The sequence below is a fragment of the Anguilla rostrata genome, chromosome 4 (genome assembly GCF_018555375.3).
Source record: "Anguilla rostrata isolate EN2019 chromosome 4, ASM1855537v3, whole genome shotgun sequence".
NCBI lineage: Eukaryota > Metazoa > Chordata > Actinopteri > Anguilliformes > Anguillidae > Anguilla > Anguilla rostrata.
Genome location: NC_057936.1, coordinates 56,011,695 through 56,033,672, shown reverse-complemented (window position 1 = coordinate 56,033,672; position 21,978 = coordinate 56,011,695). Strand labels below are relative to the sequence as shown.

The 21,978-nt window shown below is 47.6% G+C and overlaps 1 protein-coding gene across 2 annotated transcripts in view; it reads right to left on the bottom strand.

Moving 5' to 3' along the window:
* The window catches only part of agbl4 (AGBL carboxypeptidase 4), a 312,915-nt gene that overhangs the window by 125,371 nt on the left and 165,566 nt on the right, over positions 1 to 21,978 (bottom strand). For both annotated transcript variants that reach the window (XM_064333328.1, XM_064333329.1), the window contains exon 5: positions 547 to 763. In XM_064333328.1, the coding sequence (XP_064189398.1) occupies positions 547 to 763 (217 nt within the window). The remainder of the gene's footprint in view (positions 1 to 546; positions 764 to 21,978) is intronic.

Genomic DNA, 21,978 nt, shown 5'->3' with positions numbered 1-21,978 from the left:
TTCGCCTCAAATATAATTTTCTCTTTCAAAGGGTATTTCATGAAACATCTTCTTTTTGAATTTGCACCCAGCTCCTTATCAATAAATGCACTTTCATCATTGCTCCTTGCAGCTAGCTCTCCTTGACAAATGTTGGGGAAAAAAAAGAACACGTAATCTTTCGAGCATTTCTAATGAGTTTTTCTTCTACAATTATTTGATAAGAGCAGAGACAGTACTGCGGGCGCTGTGCTCCGCTCGATCCAATACCTGCGCCGGTGAGGTGGGCGCGCTCTCCTGATTACGGGCGTCGGCCGCTCTCCCTTCGAGGGAGGAGAGCGACGCACCGTCACTCCAGGAACCTGGAGCTCTCTCTCGCCGCTCGCTTTCGAATCCACGCGACCTCGTTTGGTCCGTTTCCAACGACGGAGGGAAAGGAGAGGAACGGCGGGAAGCATTCGAGCGTCGTGGGGGGGGCGGGGGGCGCAGGCGCCCAGGGACGCGCGAAGCCGCGCTCTGTGTCGGAGAGGCAGCTCCGGGGGGAGGAAGAGGGAAACGGGCACTCACCACGCTGAGGCCCAGCAGCTCCCTCTGCAGGTAGTCGAGGTTCCTGCGCTCCAGGCTGTCCAGGTAGTGCTGCAGGCGGGAGTAGGTGTACGGGTAGCAGTAGGCGAACTGGTACACGTCGTCCTCGCGGTCGAAGCAGAAGGCGAAGGACATCACGTAGTTCCTGCGGTGGTCCGGACAGCGGTAGTAGTACACGTTTTTGGCGGGAAGTCTTTGCCTGCCAAGATAAAATCGACGCATAAAGACAGTTGGTCACTGGGCAGAACTTACATTCCCAACAAGGCCATTATAACATTTCGGTTGCTTGACCTGTTAAAACACAACAGTAAAAAAAAAAAAATCGCACATCCACAGTAGCGTGTGGAAGTGCACGCGTGTTCACGGACACGCGTGCTGCGTACCGAATCGCATGTTAGATTTGTGCCTTTGACCCTTTATTGGAGATCTGCGGAGCTCGGTGATTCTGTTGCTGGTGAGGACAGCAATACTGTTTGCTGATGTCGGGCTACAGACGCATCAATAGAAGCGAGAGGTCACAGGATCCGGCAGAAGCGCAGAGAGTCGCTTCTCCTGAGACAGCAGTGACGGGGGGCAGTCAGGAAGGATGCGGGTACGATCAATGGCAGCTCTATCGCTGCAGCTTCCCATGTGGGCTCTCACACAACAACGAGGAAGGCCCTGCGCATCTTCCTCTCTTTGTAAATACAAACAACACAACGGTGATAATAAAAAGGACCAACGCACAATGCATACACACAGTTACGTATAAGGAGAGACACTGTTTTCATAAACAATGCCCTTTATACAAAGGAATCGTTCAAAATGGCTGTGAGGTCTATTCAGGTCCTAGTGCGGTGTTGCTGACGGAAGAAGAGGAGGAGCGCGGAGTTTTTCATGTGAAAAGAGGCAGCGGAGCTGAAAGAGGTGCGACAGCAGTGTGAATAAGACAGAACCCTGCGAGAGAAAGGAGAGAGAGGGGAGAGACGGAGGAGAGGGAGGGGAGAGACGGAGGAGAGAGAGGGGAGAGACGGAGGAGAGGGAGGGGAGAGACGGAGGAGAGAGAGGGGAGAGACGGAGGAGAGAGAGGGGAGAGACGGAGGAGAGAGAGGGAGTGGCGCATGGCCGTGTCAGGAACGACTGCCCAAAAAGAGAAGGGAAAAAAAAACCCACCAGGACAGGCAGATGAGGAACACGGGCCGCAGACGGAGAAAAAAGGAGGGAAGGAGGAAGGGAGGGGACGGGAGATACAGGAGGATGAGGAAGATCAGAGGCTATGATGGCAGGCAGTTTGCGTCCCTCCTGTAGGAGCGGGATCAGATGGAGATGGTATCAGGGTCTGATCACCACCCAGCCCCCATAACAGGAACCAGTCGGCGTTTCAAGACAGACCCCGAGTCACTGAACCCCCCAACCCCCCACCCCCACCAACCCCAACCCCCCCAACCCCCACCCCCAACCCCCCACCCACTCCACCTCCCAACCCCTCCCAACCCCAACACTCCCTCATTTCTCTCCTCTCAAACCTCAAATCCAGGAATGGGCATGGGCAGTGAGTGTAAAGGACACATACACACACCCTCACACACACGCATACACACACACACATAAACACACACACGCATACAACACAAACACATACTCACACAACGCACACATGCAAATGCACGCACTTTCTCTCTCCATATTGCACACACAAATACAGACCCACACACACATGTGGACACACACACACTCACAAAATGCACACACACATACACACACACACACCCTCATACACACACGGACACACACACACACTCACACAACGCACACATATTTGCACAGTCACATGTACACATACATGCACACACTCTCACAAAATGCCCACACACACAGAAGCACACACTTTCTCTCTCTTACACACACTCCCCCTCACACACACACACACACACACACACACACACACACACACGCTTAAGCGCTCTTGCCGCAGCTAGGAGCGAAACACGAAATTCAAATTAAACAAAATGACTCCAGCTTTGTAAGGAGAAAAGGGAAGAAAAGGGGGGAAAAAGAGCAGGATGATTATTCCCCTGGTAAAGGAGAAACAGTTCCTATCTCTGCGCGAGTGTGCGTGTCTCAGCAGAATACTAATGCGGCTCCCCCCCAGCCTCCCCCCCCGCCCCCCCCAGCGCCCCCCCCATCAGCACACGGCTGGCTGCGGGAGGGAGCGCTCGCTGGCGAGCAGCGCCGCACCGCTACGCGCCAGGCTGCTGTGCAGCACGCGCTTATCCTGCATCTGCAGAGCCCGACGGCTCGCCGCCTGGGTGGCTGGCTCCCCCGTCCCAGCGCGCTGCCTCCTGCGGGGCATTAAGATGCTAATGAGCTAGCGGCGCTCTTTCACGGTCCTCCTCCACAGCCGACTGCAGGCCCAGAAATGCCACTGCACACAGGTGGGGGGGGAGGGAGAGGGGGTAGGGGGGAGTGGTGGTGGGGCGGGGGGTTGGGGGGGGGGGGGGGTGAAGTAATAGGAATTTTCATTTTCAAAAATAATTAATTTGCCTCTAGTTAATCAAACGTCCATGAGGTGGTGTGAGCCGCATGTCTCACGCTGAAAATGCTACCTGTGTATTGATTTGCAAGAAATGTGATGTTCCTTTATCTAGCAGTTCAGCAAACCCAACCATAATTTTTATTTTATCTTTAAAATAACTGGGTTTTCACTCTTTACGCTGTACACCAATGCTTTTGAGAATTTACACAACAAAACAACAATCAATACAAAGCAGCTTGCATAACTTTATCAAAGCCTCACGCTGTCCACAACTGCTCATGTAAATGCAGAAAATGATTCTCTGCCATTTTGATTTAGAACAATAGCAAATTGCATAAATGCACATAATCAACTGCAAAAATATTTCCACAAATACACATTCACAATACAACCTCTTCTGTTTTCCCAACACGCACACACACATGCACACACACACACACACACACACACACACACACATACACACGCACACATATACACACACACACACACACACACATACATACACACACGCACACACACACAGACACACGCATACACACACACACAAACACACACACACAGACACGCTCACACACACACACACACACATAGAGGCCGTGTGTGAGGCAGCCCCAGGTGGTTCTGCTTGCTGTGCTGTTTGACCCGAGCGCCGCGGTGTGGGGTTCAGGACCCCTGGCTGTTACCGAGAGGCCCAAGTAGAGCCGAACAGGAGGCCGCATTACCAAGTGGCAAACCCTGCAGCTCAGGGTTAATGAAACAAAATGGCACCTTATTTCTTTATTTATTTATCCGTTTGGCATTATCCCGCCCGCGAAGCTCGGCTCTGCACCGTTTGACCTTGTTGGCTACTGAGCGAGTCTCCACTATTGATTTTAATTACCCGACAGGAATTTACTGCTCTCCATCCCTAGACTGCTTTACTGTTATTGGCCAAAGAAAATAGCTTTGTGTCTTCCTCTGGAGAGCGGGAGCGGAGAGGCTGCCGTCCCTCTGTTTTATATCTCTGCAGTAGCTTCTCCCGAACGGCTGCTGCCAATTTGTTTTATCTAAATGATGCCGCCTCATGCCTCTCGTACTCCAGGATGTGGTACAGTGCCCCCATTCCCAAACAGATTTATCGCCGCGTGTGTGCGAAAAGCTGCCCCCGGACGATAATGTGCGCGCACGTGGTTTTACGATTCGGCACCGCCGCACGCGCTGCGCCCCCCCGCCGCCCCCCCACCTCCCCCCCCCCCCCACTCACGGGAAGCACGCGGCTCCGCTCGACGAACGCCTCTCAGAAATAACTCCCCGGTAAACAAAGATGCTCTCCGTAGCTCAAGGTCACCCTGTCAGAGCGGATCGAGGAAAGTGTTAATGAAACTTCCGCGTTGAGGCGAGCGAACGACGCCGGGACCTTCTCCCCGGGCTGGAGCGGCGGACGGTGACGGGGCCGCGGCCGCCCCGGTGCCACGGCGACGGCGCTCGGGCCGCGCGGGGCCCTCGGCCACGACGTCACCGCGGCTCCCCGCTCTCCGGCTCCGTTAACGGACACGGGAGCCTCGGCTTCTTTACGTCGTCTGTTCCTCTCGCCGGCCTCTGAAGTGAGGGGTAAAATTGGTAGCTTTCATACGGGGGACATCTTGTCTATATTCTCAGATCAATCAAGCGTGGAGGTCAACGCAGTCGGCGCCGTCTCTGCTCCGCTCTTCCTCTCCCAGCCGGGGCTGTCAGACGCTAAGCGCGGCGAAGGTTAAACGCTTCAGAATACGAGCGCAGGCCTGTCAAGCGACAGAATTCCTCACCAGTCGCTTCGGCTGGTGACAAATAGAAGCACAGTTTCAGAAGAAAGTATGTTTTATTAAAATCAAGAAACACCAGAATTCAGAGCCGGTATCTATCCTTCGATTGCACAAAAGCCCAATTTGAAAGAATATGTCTGAATATTAAACTGTTTCATTGCACTTCAAATATGACATGCATTTTAAATAACAAAATAAAACCAAGTATTCTGTCCCTTCTCATGTTCTATAATTTCCTTATATGGATCCAGACGCATACATTAAGATGGCATGCTAGGACACACATAGTCTTTTTGCCAGCCATGTAGGATGGTCAGACCTGGGTCAAATACGTATTTGTTTTCGATTCAAATACTTTCCTACGCTTTACTGATCTTGTATTGGAACCATTACATTACATTACATTACATTCATTTAGCAGACGCTTTTAAAAGCGACGTACAAAAAGTGCATTTTCATGATCGTAGACAACTGCTGAACACGGGTTCAGTAAGGTACAGGAACCAATGAAAATACTCTCAAAAAGTGCAAACCCCACCCTCAAGGCCATATTGACAGGCTCAATTACACCAGGCAAGATCAACAGAGCACAGAAAAGTATTTGAATCCAAAACAAATTTGACCCAGGTCTGATGATGGTACAGTGGGATATGGTGTGTTATTTTCACTGTTATTTTAACATGCGGAAAAATGAAAAGGACCACAGTGCGGACTGTGGCCATCAGGCCTTAAACTGCTCATAGCCATCATGCATTGTTAGCAGGACTAGGGCTTCCCTGCTGAATCAAATCCCCAAACCCGCTTTCTGAAAAGACAGTGAACAGTTTAGTGCCATTTCAAGAAGAAACGGGCAGCCGCGACAAATTGCGAGCTTTTAAACAAGCCGGCAGCACATTTTTTGAGGTGCTAAAATCAGAAATCAGACGGATCAAATCACTCATTTTTGTTTTTTTTTTTACATTTTTTTTCACTGCTTTTTTGCAAACCAAAAGGCAATAAAAGGCATCAAATCTAGCTATCAACTTTTTTTCTTCCTCTCACATAAGACTTTCCAGATTTGTTTGCTGTTTTGCCCCAGAGTGAATGACTTTATTGTCTTATATCTGTTATCAGCACTCTATAGATATCTCACTTAAGAGGCCTTACACATCGTGTGCACCCAAAGGGGAAAAATAAATAAATCAAAGAAACAGCGCAGAAAAAGATAAAATATTAAAGGATGAGTCAGCTATGCATTTATGGCTCTTTAAAAAGAATGAATTAACGGTGCGCACATTTAAGGGTTTGTCTGTGTATTTTATTAAGAGCTGAACTGAACAAAAACCCTAATGAATGTGAAATAAACGGCTTTATGAACAGACGACGCAGAGTGCAACAGTAAACGTGAGGAGGGCCTCCGTTACTTTTGCTCTGCAGTCTGCACACGGGGGCCAAGGACTCGGCTCTCTCCATAAATGCTCTGGGACACGGCTGTATTAGAGCTAAGTGCCTCATGAACACCGGCACGCAGTCTCCCACACCTTAAATCATCGGATCATTAGACCCGAAATCATAAACTCAAAGCCCCAGAGTAATTGGAGGAAATGCGCAGGGTTATATATTCCAATCTAGCGCTTTTACGACTCCTGCTCGCATGCAGAAATGGAAACTCAAGGAAATCCGAGTCGGGTCCAAGACCACTGGGGGGAAATTGGCTGATAGCGGTGGGGGCACACATATCGCTGCGTCTCTCCCGCTCACAATTTCTCAAACGTATGTTTATTACCCTTTTGTTTTCGTTCGGCCTTTTTTCTGCCGCGATTTCCCGCCGCGTGCAACCCCGCGACGTGTTTTTTTTACGAGCGTTCCCGCATGAAGGAAATGAATCAAAGCATGTAAAAAAGGGAGGGGTGGGGGGGGGGGTCCTCTGGGACGCCACGCAAAGGGAACAGGCTCTGTCAGCAGGCAGCGTGTCAGAGCTCGGCGCGACGCCCTGTCGATGCGACGCCCTGTCGGCACGCGCTTTCACGCGCGTTCAAAGTGCGAGCGAAGCGCGGCAGCCTAGCGATATTCACGTTTAAAAAGGACGCGGGAAATATCCTCAGCAGACTGGCGCTACGGGACACGCAGGGTCAGGACGTCCGCCGACGGTAGGTGGAGTGAAGACTGCGATCATGTGACCGTGGCTGTCTCTCTCTCCGCCTGCATGTCGAACCGTAGGCCGGATAGGCGAGAGTCGCGCGAGCCTTCGGACGACAAACGTTGGTTTTACCAGAACGGGCGCGCGGAAATATCTTTTACCAAGTTTTAAACATTAGCCTTTTAAAAACAAACCTCTCCGATTACATTTCAGAAAGAACGGTCCTTTCTTTTCAAACGGGCGCGACAAAGACGGCCGTTACGGTCGGCGGACGAACGCTCTCGACCGAGCGGCGCTTGGATTTTAGTATGCAGCTGGAGGCATCTACTCAACTTCAGCGCTCATTTTATGGTGTCATTAAATATATCAAAATAAGTAATCAAAACACAAGTGGTTTGCGCATGCCATTAGAATTACTCCAGTCGGCTACAAGGCGATAAATTGCGCCACTCCTGTCAGGCCTCTGGAGTGCGGGGCGAGATTTATTCATGTCTGAAGTGATGGTATGGAAAGAGCTAGTCATGTAAAGTGGGTTCATGCGGGGAGGTCAACGGTGAAGCGCGGAGACTTGTCACGACTGTTTACGAGTTAGCGAACCGCGGCTCCTCTCCGCGCTGTACGTACGGGCCGTTGTTACCCGCGCATCCGCGAGCCTGTGAGAGAAGGCCCCCATCTGAATGCGTTCCTTCTGTTGAATAGATATACAGATATGCATCGGGCCTGATCACCATCATGGAGCACTGCGTATGTACAGAGATCGGCTTATTTTTTCGGGGCTGTTGCAGAAAAAAAAGCCATTCGTACCATTTTTAGTGAATTTGTGAAACTACATTCTGGAAATGACAGTTGACTGTGAGGGTTTATGCTGCTTGATTATTTCTACTATTTTGCATTTGCCCCACATTTCCTGAAGAGAATACGATGAGAGAGTACAATAATGACATTCTCCCATCTCCCTAACACTCTAACCCTATACCTTTTTTTTGTATTTCCTTCCCTATGTTTGGTTTTTACAAACAGCAACAATTATTTTTTTTTAATTTATGGTATTTATGGTAACGATAATTGGTGCTGGTCGTCGGAAGGAGATCAATATCACCATATTGTGTTTCATGATATACTCTGAATATGGCAAATCAGGCTCTGTGTCAGTCTTGGCACTGTTTTCGTTTTTTTTTATTTTTATAACGCTGATTGGACAGCAGATGCTCGCTCTATCCTCTTGGATTTTGGAAGGGCAACAGTAACGTCCAGCCTCGCTCCACCACCGTCAGCAAAAGCTCGCACCCTTGCCCCTCCCCCACACATGAGTGTTACACAACATTTCAGCTGTGAGATGTGTTAACAAAGTTAAAGTAGACCTTTAACGGTGCTTTTTTATTTGAAATTGTGTACCAGCAATTTTGCAGTATCAATGCCATGTGCATGTATGTATATGCCCTATTGTGAGTGCGTACACCTGTATGAGTGTGTGCCTGTATACCAATGCATTCACTTGTAGTGTATGGACGTTTGCCTGCTTGCAATTACTTCAAATACATAAAATTTCATATGGCTTTTAAAATGCTTCTATGAAAAAGTATTTGAAATGAATAAAAAATAATTGAAACACGTTAAATATGTATTTGACCCAGGTCTGATGTAAACGTGTTAGTGTGCGCTGTAACTGTGCGTACCTGGCAGAGTGCAGACAGAGGCCCCGCCCACCGCCCCGCCCCGCTGTGACACCACGCTGAGGCGAGCACAGGTCCCACTGTGCTGGGGGCCGAGGAGCAATTAGCTGGGAGCAGATGATCATCCCGATCCAGCCAGCGTGGCGCCGCCGCCTCCCCCCGTCCCGCCCCCCCACGGAGCAGGGGGCAGGGTGCACGGGCTCTGACAGGGGAGCTGACAGGATGATGTCAGCGCTGTGTACTAGGGTGGGAGGATGCGAGTGTGTGTGTGTGTGTACTGTGTCTGCATGCATGTGTGTGTGTCTGTCTGTCTGTCTGTCTGCATGTGTGTGTCTGTGTGTGTGCGTACTGTGTGTGTTTGGGTGTGTGTGTGTGTGTGTGCGCATACTGTGTGCTTGTGTTTGTGTATGCGTATGCGTGCACAAAAGGTGGGGGGGGGGTTACAAACATACACACATGTAAACACAGCACCAGCTCCCCGTGTGCCTACATCACCACACCCTGCCCAGTATGGAGGGCTCCCATCCCTGGTCCTGCCACAGTCCAGAGAAGCTCCAGAGCTCCAGAGCTCTCTGACACACAGCTGGCACTGCCCAGTCCACTGTGCTCTCCAGCAGTCCCGTGCCCTGCTTTTAGCCTGTCTACACATTTGGCTAAATTCAGTGATAATAGGCTATGCCCAACCAGGCACACGGAAGTGGCTGGAGCGCTCCTGCTTGATGACAATTAGCATCGCATGCACTCATATCCCTGAATCACTTCTGGATGCGCAGAGCTAATCACCCCTCAAAGGCTTTGATTTTTAAACAAAAGCAGTCAACAAACTTCCCAAATCACAGAGTGCAAAATAAATGCAAATGGAGTGCAGAGGGGGGGGGGGCGCTTGCGAAGGGAGGATTTCCCCGGCGCAGGTGCAGTCGGTCCGAGACGGTTTCCCAGAATCCCGCGGGAGGCGGAGAGGCGGCGTCTGACTCCATCGGCGAGGTCGGCGGAGCGGACCCGCGGAGACAACCTGGCGCCAGCCTGGCTAACGACGTCGCCCCATCCCTTTGCACCCCAATCAGCCGCCGCGAGCCCCAGCCACACCTCCGCCAGAGAGCAGCGCCTCTCCCGCCCTTAATTGCACTGTCGCGGTTGTGTCAGCTCAGCTCGGCATGGGGCTGCGCTGTCAGGCTGGGCCACAGGGATGCTGGATGCTGGCTTTGCAGCGTTGATGCCCGAGCCCGGAAATCCCACGACAGTCAAACTCACTAAAAAATATTTACGGCGAGTAAAGAGCGCACGAACGCTGAAAAAGAAGGCCAATTCAAACCCGAGCACCGCAGCCATTTACTTCACTTTTGACATCTCTGGAGGAACATGTAGCCATCCTTCTGTGGGCTTTGCAAGCAGATATGAAAGGGGATTACCCTCATGCCACGGTAAATACAAACTCTGACATCAATAAATGTGGTGTCACCAAAAGGCCCTTGTAATACAGGAGATTTAAAAGGTGTTACAACTTTCAAAGGTAACCGCTGGGTCAAATTTGAGTCGTGCTTCCATACGAAGAACTTATAATCAGGAGTATTTATGCCCAACATGTCCTCATTTCCAACCCATCATATATTGACGCTTGATCAGAAGCTCTCAGCGTCACTACATGACGCACAAGTAGTCCTTCTGCATCACTTCTGACATCACTTCTGGATGCAGACAGTATCCCCATAGTTTTGAACAGAAACCCTCAGTGTCTTCCTGTTGACCCCAAGGGATAACGGGATGGGGGAAGGGCATATCTTTTTAGTTCCTGAAACGTGAAATACAAATAAACTATTTTAAATAATTTCATAATCATTACATTTACATTGTAATTCCGGTTATGTTATGATCAGGCAAGATACCCTGCTCCCATTTACGCTTGGCGTTGATATAACATGTTTACCCCTGGCATAAGCACAAAGACAACGAGGGTTTCCATTCAAGTCCGTGGGGATACCTAGGGAGTCCAGAAGTGACGTCAAAGCTCTCTTTGTGCGTCGTATTGTGATGCCAAAGGATGAGTTGCGAATGAAAGCAGGCTCTTATGCCTGAAAACAAGAACCATAAGAACAGGAATAAAGCACCGGGGCTCTGCAGGGGAAAACACTGATTTAAAATATCATAGTAGCATGTACACTGAGTTATAATGCTGCTGTGATATTTTCACTCTCCAATCAGCTCTTGCCTTTTGTATGTACAATGAACAGTCTTTCCTGCAACATAAACCACCATGCTGGGCGCTGCTAGAGATTCAGATAGATTTAGATCCCCAGCACACGCACGGCTGACCCCTTCCATGATAACACGCTCCAATGAAGCACTTAGACTTAGTCTAAGCACTTAGTCCACGCTTGGCTACGACATAAAAAAAATGCACATGTGCCATTACCTCATCGGCAGGTGCACCTAGAATGAAGTCATCTCCCACCAATGGGAACGAGCCGCTCCTTGAGATATCTGTGAGATTAATAAATCCCAAATTGCATCACCGTCCATTTTCACTACAGTGCTACAGATGATGGTTCAATCAGAATTACTGGAAGCAAAGCAGCTGTTTTTTATTCTTGTTGGTACAAAGAGACGGTGTGCTTCTGGTTTTAACATCTCAGCTGTAATGGGCAGTTAATGCTAAAGCAAACAGAAGCGCTACATTTACGCTATTTTATTAATCTTGACATCTGCACACCAAAAGCGCAGCTGTCATTATGACCTACTGTAAAATAAAGTGCTTCTGTATTCTGTACGTAGTTTCTCCCTTTATTTTCACTTGCTTCCTAGTTTGTGTCACCACCTATAAAAAGAAAAGCCAAGGCAAGGTGCATGTCCACCTCGCTTTCAGAGAGAACCAGTTCTCCCCATGAGCTCATCTTGTCTGTCAGACTACTCACGGGTCTGAGGGGTAGGGGAGCGTGGGGGTGACTGCGGCCACCCCGGGCGCTAACGAGGTGATTGATTGGTCGTAAGGTGAGCGCGCGCCGGCAGGGCGGGCGAGGCAGCGGCGGACTGACCCGCGTACAGCGTACATTCGCCATCCCGGCGAATCACGAGGAGAGAGCCTGAGGTCGATAACCACAGGATGGGAGTCCTGGGCCCGTCTTGGCACTTTACCGCGCAAACTGAACTCCATCTAACAGGAGCCTGCCGCAGATAAGCATCACCATGGCTCAGTGGATTTAAATGGCAGGTTGCTGGCCAACAAAGGGGAGCATGCTGTCATTTTCTGTGCGGCTGTACGGACCATGAAAGAGTAGAGAAATTATATCTTTTTATCCCGCCCCGCCCCCCATAGAGTACATAAATCTCAATACCCGCTCGCAAAGGTCACCGCAGCCCTGAGTACATAACCCTAAAAAATGCACAAATGCACATTATGCAGAAACAACGCTCGCACCGCTACGTACATCGCACATCAGGAGAACGTGCTTCTGAGCCCCAGGCCCAAGGCACGCATTCCACCGCTGATTTCACTGTTTCTCCTCACGATGCAGCGAGGAGTTCGACCCAGCGCAAGCGGCGTGGAGCTCGACCCAGCGCGAGCGGCGTGGAGCTCGACCCAGCGCGAGCGGCGTGCTGACCGCGGCTGGCTCGCCGATGGCGGGCTCGACCCAGCACGGCGAGTACCGCCGGCGCGTGTTACCAGTGGGGGCGTGGACTCGACCAGCGTGGCGGCGGATCGACCAGCCGAGCTTCCGGCGTCGTGCCTTTCGTCCGCGTACGCTCACGCCCACGCCTCGCGGTTCGTTTGGGCGGGACACGGACTTAAATTACACCGAGGCCGACCCGTCTGCGCACAGCCGGTAATTTGCATTGTTCTAACGCGGCGTCGGTTAGAGGCTGCAGGTACCGCCACGGGGCCCCCGGGCCCCGAATTGGTGCGATTGTGTAGGGAGGTGGATAATGACTCTGGTACTCTTGACTCCAGGCGTGATTGCAGCCTTTTGAAAATGACGCAGTGTTTGCCGGCTCCAAACGAGGCGCTTTGTGTCTGCGAGGGCAGGGCAGGTGAGGCTCTCTCCTCTCTCTCATTCACACTCCCACCCAGCTCTGTAAACCATCTGTCCCTCGGGGGGGCTTGGGGGGGGGGGGGGGTTCGCGCCTGGCACAGTCGGCCCGGCCCGTCTGACCACATCCCCCCTGGCACTGTTGGCAGCTGCGCGTTTTCTCCTCTCTCCCCGCTCGGTGCCCGCAGCCAGACTGGTGGCTCCAGGTGCCGGGGGGGGGGGGGGGGTAGCTGGGCACTCGGGCTCCTAGACAGCAGATGCTGCCAATTAACTTCCCCGCCACACGCTCTACAGAGGGGGGGGGGGGGGGAGGGGAGATGGGGAGGGGCGGAGTGGGGGGGCTCGGCACAGCACTTATGAGGTTGACTGGAGTCATCACAGGCCACTTACCGCCATCGCGGCGCCATTCACCGCTCGGTGCCGGGGTAACAGATGTCACCATGGGGCCTCACAGAGCACATCTCAATTAGACGAGGAGAGAAGAGAGCCCAGCCCCCACCCAGGCCCAGCCCCCTTCACTAACAGCAAATTCATTCCTCCAAGTTTGCAACGTTTGCTTTCATTCTACTGATGTCAGCCTACTCTTAAAGCCCAGCATTCGATGTCATACAGACTACACAGAGTACAAGTGTGTCAAAAACCAGCGGCAAACGTGAGAAATAAGCCAAAACCACAAAACTGGGATTCTGCTTGAATAAAAGAATTTGTATAAATGATTTCCAAAGCCCAAAAGACAGATGCTATCAGATGAAGAAAGCGGGAAAGAGCAGACGTACGATTCAGAAGGAGGAGGTCATGTTGGTGCTCGGGAGCTAACCGCCACCTCCTTCGAGTGGGGCTCGTGAAGACGAGCTCGTAATGACAGTGACGCGCAGAGGAGCCGTACATCACGGGCGGGCTTGAGAGGCGATCCTTCAGCGGAGACAGACCTTTTTAATGCGTTTTGTGTGACTGACAGCCCCGGTCCGAAACGGAAGAATGGTGTGAAAACGGGGGGCAGCTGCTACCCGCGGCAGCTCTGTCCATCAGACACCCCGCCGACCTCGTTTGTGCGCTCACTGGGGAGGGGGACGATGTGATAGCCATGACACGGTTGTTAAAAAAAAAAAAAAACTAAAAAAAAAAATGAAACCCCCATGAAACCTATTCGGTATTAGCAGAGATGCGGCTAACAACTGCGACTAATTTCCTTCAAATCGTATCTGCGGCATTAGCGTCTGGCCGGCGACCCAACTATGATAACGTTCGGAATCCATAATGCATGGGGGGTAACAGCTCTAGATCCGTGTGGCTTCCGATCAATCGCAGCCCCTGCAGGACGGGGACGCGGGGTTCCGATGAATCTGGGGGCCGCAGGATTAATGGGCCCCCGGGCACCTGGGGAGCCAGTTCCTCCCGGAAAAGAGAATTAGAGATGGAGGGCGATTCTGACATAAGGGAACGGACAGATAAGTCACATTTGAGCCAGAGGGGCACTGATACACTGGGCAAGTGTATGACAATTACCGTAATGTTAAAGGCATAGTTCACTTTCAGAATTTTGGTATTATTTCAGTTTTAATGTATGTTTTTCGATTGGCTCAGACAGATTTTTTTGTGAGGTCAAAGATACTATTAGGTACAGAGTATTGGTCTGAACGGCTGGCTTGTCAATGGAAGGTAATAGAGCATTCAGGGATTTGGGCTTTAAAGCAAGAAAATACGCTTAAAGTAACTCCAAAGCAGCGTTTACAGTGAAGTATGCCTCCAGAGCATATTACTAGATTTTTAAAGAATGGCATTGAATCTCACCTCCGTTTGTAACTATGTCCTATGACACATCCACAGCCTGAGAAAGAAAGAAGTGGCAGCGCTTCCTGTATCGACAGTACTGCGGACGAGAGAGGCGCTTCAAAGCAGAAACTCACAGACAAGGCTGAAAATGGTTCCTGCTAGTGCAATTCGTCCATCTTCATATCACTTTCACCAACTACATTTAGACACTCCAGTTCTATTGAAAATGCGGCAAGTAGTCCTCAAAGTGGATGTCAGCAGACTAGTTCACCTTCCCACTTCAACCCCTCAGCCTCTGTTGCAGACCCTCATCTGTAAATTCAGGCTCTAATAAATTATGGCTAGCATCGTAATTGAAACTCTCATCTGTTTCATAGTTGTGCATAATTATAGCTCAAATTTCTATCTGCAGGTAGATCGGCTAACGTTAGACATGCAAGAACAGGCAGTGTGGTACCTACACCCCCTGCGTGTAGGCCAGGTCTGGCCAGGCCAGCTGCATGTAAACCATGCCTCCCGGGTCCTTGAAGAGTAAAGTGATCATGCTGCTAAGGAGAAGATATTTCTTGGAGAATATTCCAATTGTACATTATTTGTTTTGTCTTTTATGTTTATTGTGTGACATGTACTGTCCCCTTTCACACAAATTTAAATGAAGTTATTTATTTTTTCAAATTTGTATATGTATTGGCACAATATACAAATTTGTGTTTAATTGTGAATAAATGCTATAAAATTGCCCCTGTTCATATAACTGCGTCAGAGTTACTTGAAGTGTATTTTTTGCCTTACACCACGAACCAGCGAATGCCCCCAGTACCAGCGATTGTAATTCTGGCAGCTCGTCAGAAATGTCTGAAAATACCAAAAACAAGGGAAAAGGCCGTATCATAGGAATGTGCCACAGGCCGCTGGCTCAGGATAGAAACATAAATAAAGTTTACAACAACATCAAAAGAGCCTTTATTTGTGACTCAGTCCATACCTCGGGCCAGGATCAGCAGTCTCAGGTCTGAACCACGGACATGTATAAAGGTATAACTGGGAGTACACAGTGGTCCGGCACATCTGGCCTCACCTTGCCAGGAAAACGCTGGATTTTAAGTTCAGACAGGGTTCCTCGAGTTTCTGTAATGCCAATTCCTGCTCACTGCAATGACAGGGTACCAGCTGTCCCGAATGACAGATACGCCTCTTCTCTGATTAGTTCTTGCTCTCTGTTGTGGAAGTGGCACAGCCTTCAGGTGTAAAACAGCAATTGGCTCGCAGGGAAGCGCATCAGATGAAGGCGATTGCTTAAGCCACATTACCGCTTGTGCAGGTGCGTGTGTTACATAACTGACGTGAGGGAAACCGGTGATTCTAAATTGAGGGGGGGGGGGTGGCTTAACAGATGGGAAAACATAAACAAAATGGGTGCCTATCGCTTCTGAAATAGGGGCAATTTGTCACGATATGAAATATTTAAGCAAGAATTATTCAAAGCCGTACAGAACTGCAGAGGGTCAAGTGAACACAAAATGTTTAGAGGTGTCAAAACCACAATACGAGAGCTTTCCATTTTAGACGGACTAACAAACAAACAAAGACTAACAAAAAGAGACTACACCAACATAACCTCTGATGCTTCACCACAAGATGCAAACCACTGGCAATCCTCAAGAACAGAAGGGCCAGATTAGAGTTTGATATTTATAGTTCTATATTTAAAACACTGTAGTCCTGAAACAAAATCTTATGGACAAATGAGATGAGTATTTACTTGTACCAAAGTGATAGAAAGAGGAAAGTGTAGAGACAGAAAGGAACTGCCCATGATCAAAAGCACCCCCATCATCTGTGAAACATAGTGAAGGTAGTGTTATGACTTCGTAGTATCAGATCCAACCAAATGCCTCAAAAGGCATTGGACGGTACTTCACCGTGTAGCAGAGCAGTAACCCAAAACATACTGCTAAAGTAACCAAGGAGATGTGTTTCACTTGCTGAAGACAAGACTGAAGGAAAACAGCTCCCAAAACAAACAGGAACAGAATAAGGCTGCAGTACAGGCTGGAAAAGCATCAACAGGGAAGATGCCCGACGTGGTGATGTCTGTGGGTTGGATACTTCAGGCAGTCATTGAATGGAAAGGATTAGTAACCAAGTGCTAAATATGACCACTTAATTTAAGATTATGTAAATTTGTCCAATTACTTCCCTCTACGGGATGGTATGTACTATATATAAAAAGGGGGTACTATATTTAAAAAGGGCTGTACTTCCGAGATGGTTCACCCAATATGGACATTAGTACCCACAAACAGTCTGCACTTTATACTCTGGAGTACAGATCCAATACAACAAAATTGCACCACAGTCCCAATATTTATGGACGGCACAGTATATAGTCTACATATACAAACACATTATATCACGACACGAATAATAGCTTGAGGATGCAACACTTGCTTTTTCAATTTCACTTATTCACTTCAGCACGATCTGCACATGAGTTGATATATTATTTTTGATAGACCTCAGCTTCTTACTTTTGTAGTGTGCAGACAGTATCTTTTTTATTATAAAAAAAAGTGGTCAAGTGTTAAAATAGAAATAAGAGTTTCCAAATGTTTTTGGAACGCATATCTGCCTCTGCCAGTTGTGTAAACAGCGCTGACTGCACATCTTAGCTGGTGGACTGCGAAAAGACAGAAAGCAGAGGTTGGCTGCACGTTTGGAAGAGACATGCTAATGCGCGCGCTCGCAGATTGATGGCAGACACTGCAGAGATGAGACAGTATTCGTTATGATTTTTTATTCCAAAATTTTGAGAAATTGGAGACTTATAGTACGCAGGTCAAATATCGACTGGGTCAGTCACATATCTGTCCTTCTTAGGTGTTCATGACATTAGAGCTTCATTAAAACATATAGCAATGTCCCATATGCTTCTGAATGCACTCTCGCTGATATTGGAATTAGCATATCTATATATTCCTATGAATACTCAATAGGGAAATCATCCATGCTGGCTGCCCTCCCTGCCTTCACAAATGAAATGCAGGCTCTGACCTCAACTTGTGTTATTGGGTTATTGACATACTCTTTCTGCTTAGGGTACAAAATAGGCAGCTCTATGCCAGAGAGAACTTGATTCCAATATAGTTTTCCATATAACGGCTGAAAAACTTTGTTGATGCCCTCAGATGATGTAATCAAATTATCCGCTTTTTACAACAGGAATAACATGACAGGCATTTTTCCTTCTTTAGCCGTCTGGCCAGAAGTCTTATTTTTCACCACTCTCAGAAATGTTTAAGTCATTACAAATTCTACATTTTATAAAATGCTTAATGCAACTGAAACGTCAGCTGGCACATTTGTGAATGTAATATTGATATAATGTGTCAATTCCCTTTCTAGAGGGTATATTAATTTTCCCAATGGTTTTGCTTGGGCTGTGCTCTCATTTTCCTTTCAGAAGTGTGAGCTGTGCATTTCCCAATAATATGTTCTTTGGAAGCTTCTCATACTGTAGCCAGCTTCTCTGCGGTACCGATATTCATTTCAATGTTGTTCAGCGGTCTTACAAGGATGCATTGAGCACATGGTCTTGTAATAATGCAGTTTTTTGTCTCAATCTTCCTCTCCCTTCAAGTGCTGCCCATGTCTAATATACCACCCACTTTCTGAAAAATCACCCCAATATGATTTGATCATCCATACTCCAAAAGAGCAATAGTGAGGTTGGGCACTGACTATGCCATTAGGATGACAGCCCCCTAAACCCACTGATCCAGTCAGTGTTGGCCCCAGACTGCCAGTCAGCTTACTGCGGTTACTGGGTACATTTCTCAGCTTCCGGAGTCAGGGCCAGTCTCTCCATCTTTCTTCCGCCTCCATGTGAAGTGCACAATCGTAGGATGTACCAGGGTGTGCTCCCAGAGTTTCTTCACCGTGTTGAACTGATTTCTCTTCATTGCCTGCTCTTTTGACATATCCTTGAAAAAAAGAGAGAGAGTCTATACCCTCCAATTGTGCTCCTTTCTTCTCCTTAGCTGCTGCGAGGGTCTTCTCCCATGCTGTGAAGTAAAGAAATTGTATCAGGACAATCCGTGGGGGCCGACCGTCTCCTGGCCATGGGGCTAAAGAATGATGTCTCCTTTCAATCTTGTATTCATCCCCCCCAAGGCCCAGGCCCTCAGAGAATCCTCTGCACACATGTGATCATGATGCCACCCGCTGTTTTGCCTTCTTTTTTTAGCTCAATCAGTCTGACTGCATTTTGTCCGCTCAAAATGTCCAGGTCCTCGATGTGGATCTAGAGTGCCTCCATTCACTTAAGAAGTATGTTGTCATCACGTGAGCATTGTGGGTAGTGTCTTCCATCTTGGAGATGCGGCTTCACTGATTTTCTCCTGTATAACGCTGACCACATTCTTCAGCTCCATGTAAGGTGGTGTTCATCTTGCTGAATTCAGAAACAGGTCTTTCATGTTAGGGGTCTGGCTACAGATCTGTACTCAATCTCAGTCTCTCTGTTCCACATTGCTTTAGTCAACTGTCTCTGCACTCAGATGGAATTAGATCTGGTCACGCTGAGGCTCATAGTGTGTTTTTCATAGTGTGTTCAGAAGTAGTCTTTGATAACCTTGATCTGAAACTATTTATAAACTACCGTATTGGTACAACATGAAATATGGTTAGTGAAATTTATTTTATCAGATTAAAAAATGTACTGGTGGGTGTTTAGAGCTGGATTTGGAGCTCTGCCATTTCCCATTCTCCTGTGACTAAAATTCCTTATTTCACTGTACACTATGTTTGCATTTAAAAATATGAATTAATACAAATACCACCAACTGGATCTTGCATGTCACAGAAATACTGTGTGGAATTGCAGGACCAAATCAAGGCCATGTGTGGCCATACATAGCCCCACATCTCCGTTGGGGGCACTGGATTACAGCAAAGAGTTAAACTATTTTCAATGAAAGATTAGATTAAAAGACAGAAATAGTCACACGTGCTTTTATGCTCATCATTAACAACACCTCATTGGAATAATGACCAACACTTTAAGCTTCATTCAGAAGAAATGAAACTTTAAAATCTCACGAAAAAAATAAATAAATATATAAATCTTTGCATGCCTACAGCTGGAACTGTTGGGTAACTGATGGGATGTCTACTGGCATAAAAAAAGGAAAAAGTGATTTTAGCTTTGATCTTGTCCTGCTTGGCTACCTCTTTTGATTAAAAGAACTTCTGTAAGGCATTCTCTAGAACTCATCTACAATTGTACCTGAAAGTGATCGGCTTCAAATCGACTTCAAATACATCATGTGCAACTGATTAAAATACCGGCAGTTGGACAATGACTGTGTAATGGTGTAAAAAGCACCATGTTGGAAAGAGCCTCCCTATGCCTTTAAATTACATTCACTCCACCTAGAAGCCCAATGGCGGCCGCTTGATGTTTACTGTTATTTTAATTTCTCAGCAGGAGATTAAAAGCGCGGGTCTTGGGGCCACTCTGTCACTCGCTCCCCATCCGTCCGAGAGCGGAGTGACAGATGACTGGTCGCTGAGCAAAGCGGGAATTTTTACTGCAGATTGGAAAGAAAAAAAGAAAGAAAGAAAGAAAGAAAGAAAGAAATTGCTCCATTATGCGACAAAGGTAAATCATTCAACGTGATGGAGCCCCCAGAATGTCATTTCCACATATAGCATTTTCATATGCAAATGAGCGTCTTCCTCTCCTGTGTAGGGTGTGCGTGTGCTGTATGTATGCTGGCCTGAGCTGGGCTGACTGTGAACAACTCAGAACCGCCCAGTACGGAAGCACAGACACACCCACACACGCACAGTCGCTCTGACATGAGCGCACAGTAAGATGGAATCTAATATCAGATCATTGGAGTCAACAAACAATATACAGTCACCATATTGCTTACTAATAATATTCACACCTTAAAAACAGGAAGCATATGTGTTTTGTTAGTCTGAGCATTCTAATATAGACCTAAAACATAATGTTACTTTTAGGCTTAGGCTTTGCAAAAAGGCTTTGGTAATGAATATAATCAGTACACATGATCCCTAATTTGTGGTTTTTTGGCAAAAAATGAAAAATTTAAGCAGGATGGGACTAATTAAGACTATAACCATCTTGACATTACCTCTGAAATATCAAAATTTACTGAAAGCGATTTGTCCCCTAAACATATCAATGAAGATAATCAAACCAGGCTCAGATCTTTATTTAAACTTTGCCAATGCAGTAAATCATGGACATCCATGGCTCTCAGGCCAATTTGGCTCATCCAGGTAAACGGTTGACCCTTCACGTAGTGATAAACTCTATCGTGTGCCGTTGAATCCTGACTGAGCAAGTGCCACCTGTAGCAGAAATACCACAGAGCTGCACAAAAGTGGCCAATTGGCCAACGGGCTAAAATTGGCTACAAACAAAACTGGCACTACTAAAGGGCGGATGGTTTCGGTTGGCAGGGCACCCCCTGCATCACGCAGATGCCCGCTGCACTAGCTGCTCTGGCTGTGTGGGCAAAGGCACGGTGGCTGGACTGGTGAATCGGGAAGTGGCTCAGAGGAAGAGTCTGCTGGACCGCATCCTCGCAGATTGGTGGAGGACGTCGCTACGACGAGACAACCCTACTGTTGCAACTGGGCATTCTGAACAGGAGAGAAGAGAACATTTGGGAATAAAATGTTTTTAAACATTGAATTGTTAGATTAGCTAAATGTGGGACAGGTGTTTGCACTGGAGTGGAAGGCAGAAATAATCATTTTGATTTTTTTTCAGTAAAGTGAAGATTGTTCAGACTAAACTTATGCTGGAATGAGATGCTGATTGAATGATTAATGTCTTGACTTTGCAACGGTAGGCTAAATATCATAAAACGCTGATTCAAGATGTATGTCAAATTAATCTAAATAAATAAATAAATCATGTCATGCAGCACAAAAAGCATAATCTAGGCAAATGGGTATGATTCGCATTGGATTTCTGGGCTGGAAAAAAACTGAAATTTGTGAATTATTCATTTCAACAGAGGTCATCTGTTTAGTGTGTGGCTTTCCAATAAACCTTAATATATTCAATTTTTTAGTTTGTCTTTCTAATCCCAATGTGATACTGTTACTGTTTATCCACGCACATGCAATGCTGGGAAATGTACGTCCCAGTTGATTCAATGGTGCTCAAAAGATAATATGCGTTAGTGATTCTGCCTTATAAATACAAAGGAGCAAATTGAGATTATTGTGCAATTCAACCAAATGGGACTCAAAATGCCAAAAATCATTAAAATATTCTGGACATCTAGAAATGTGTGGTTATTGCAAGGAGGAGAAAATATTTCTGTGAAGAAAAGTGGTAATTAAAATAAAAACATGGCCAGCTGAAATGTGTTCTGCCACATAGCATTATTGATAATAATTATGGATGTGCCATATTTGCAAGTGGACTGTAATACATTTACGTGCACTAAAGCTGAATAATAACTATCAACCAATTGTAACA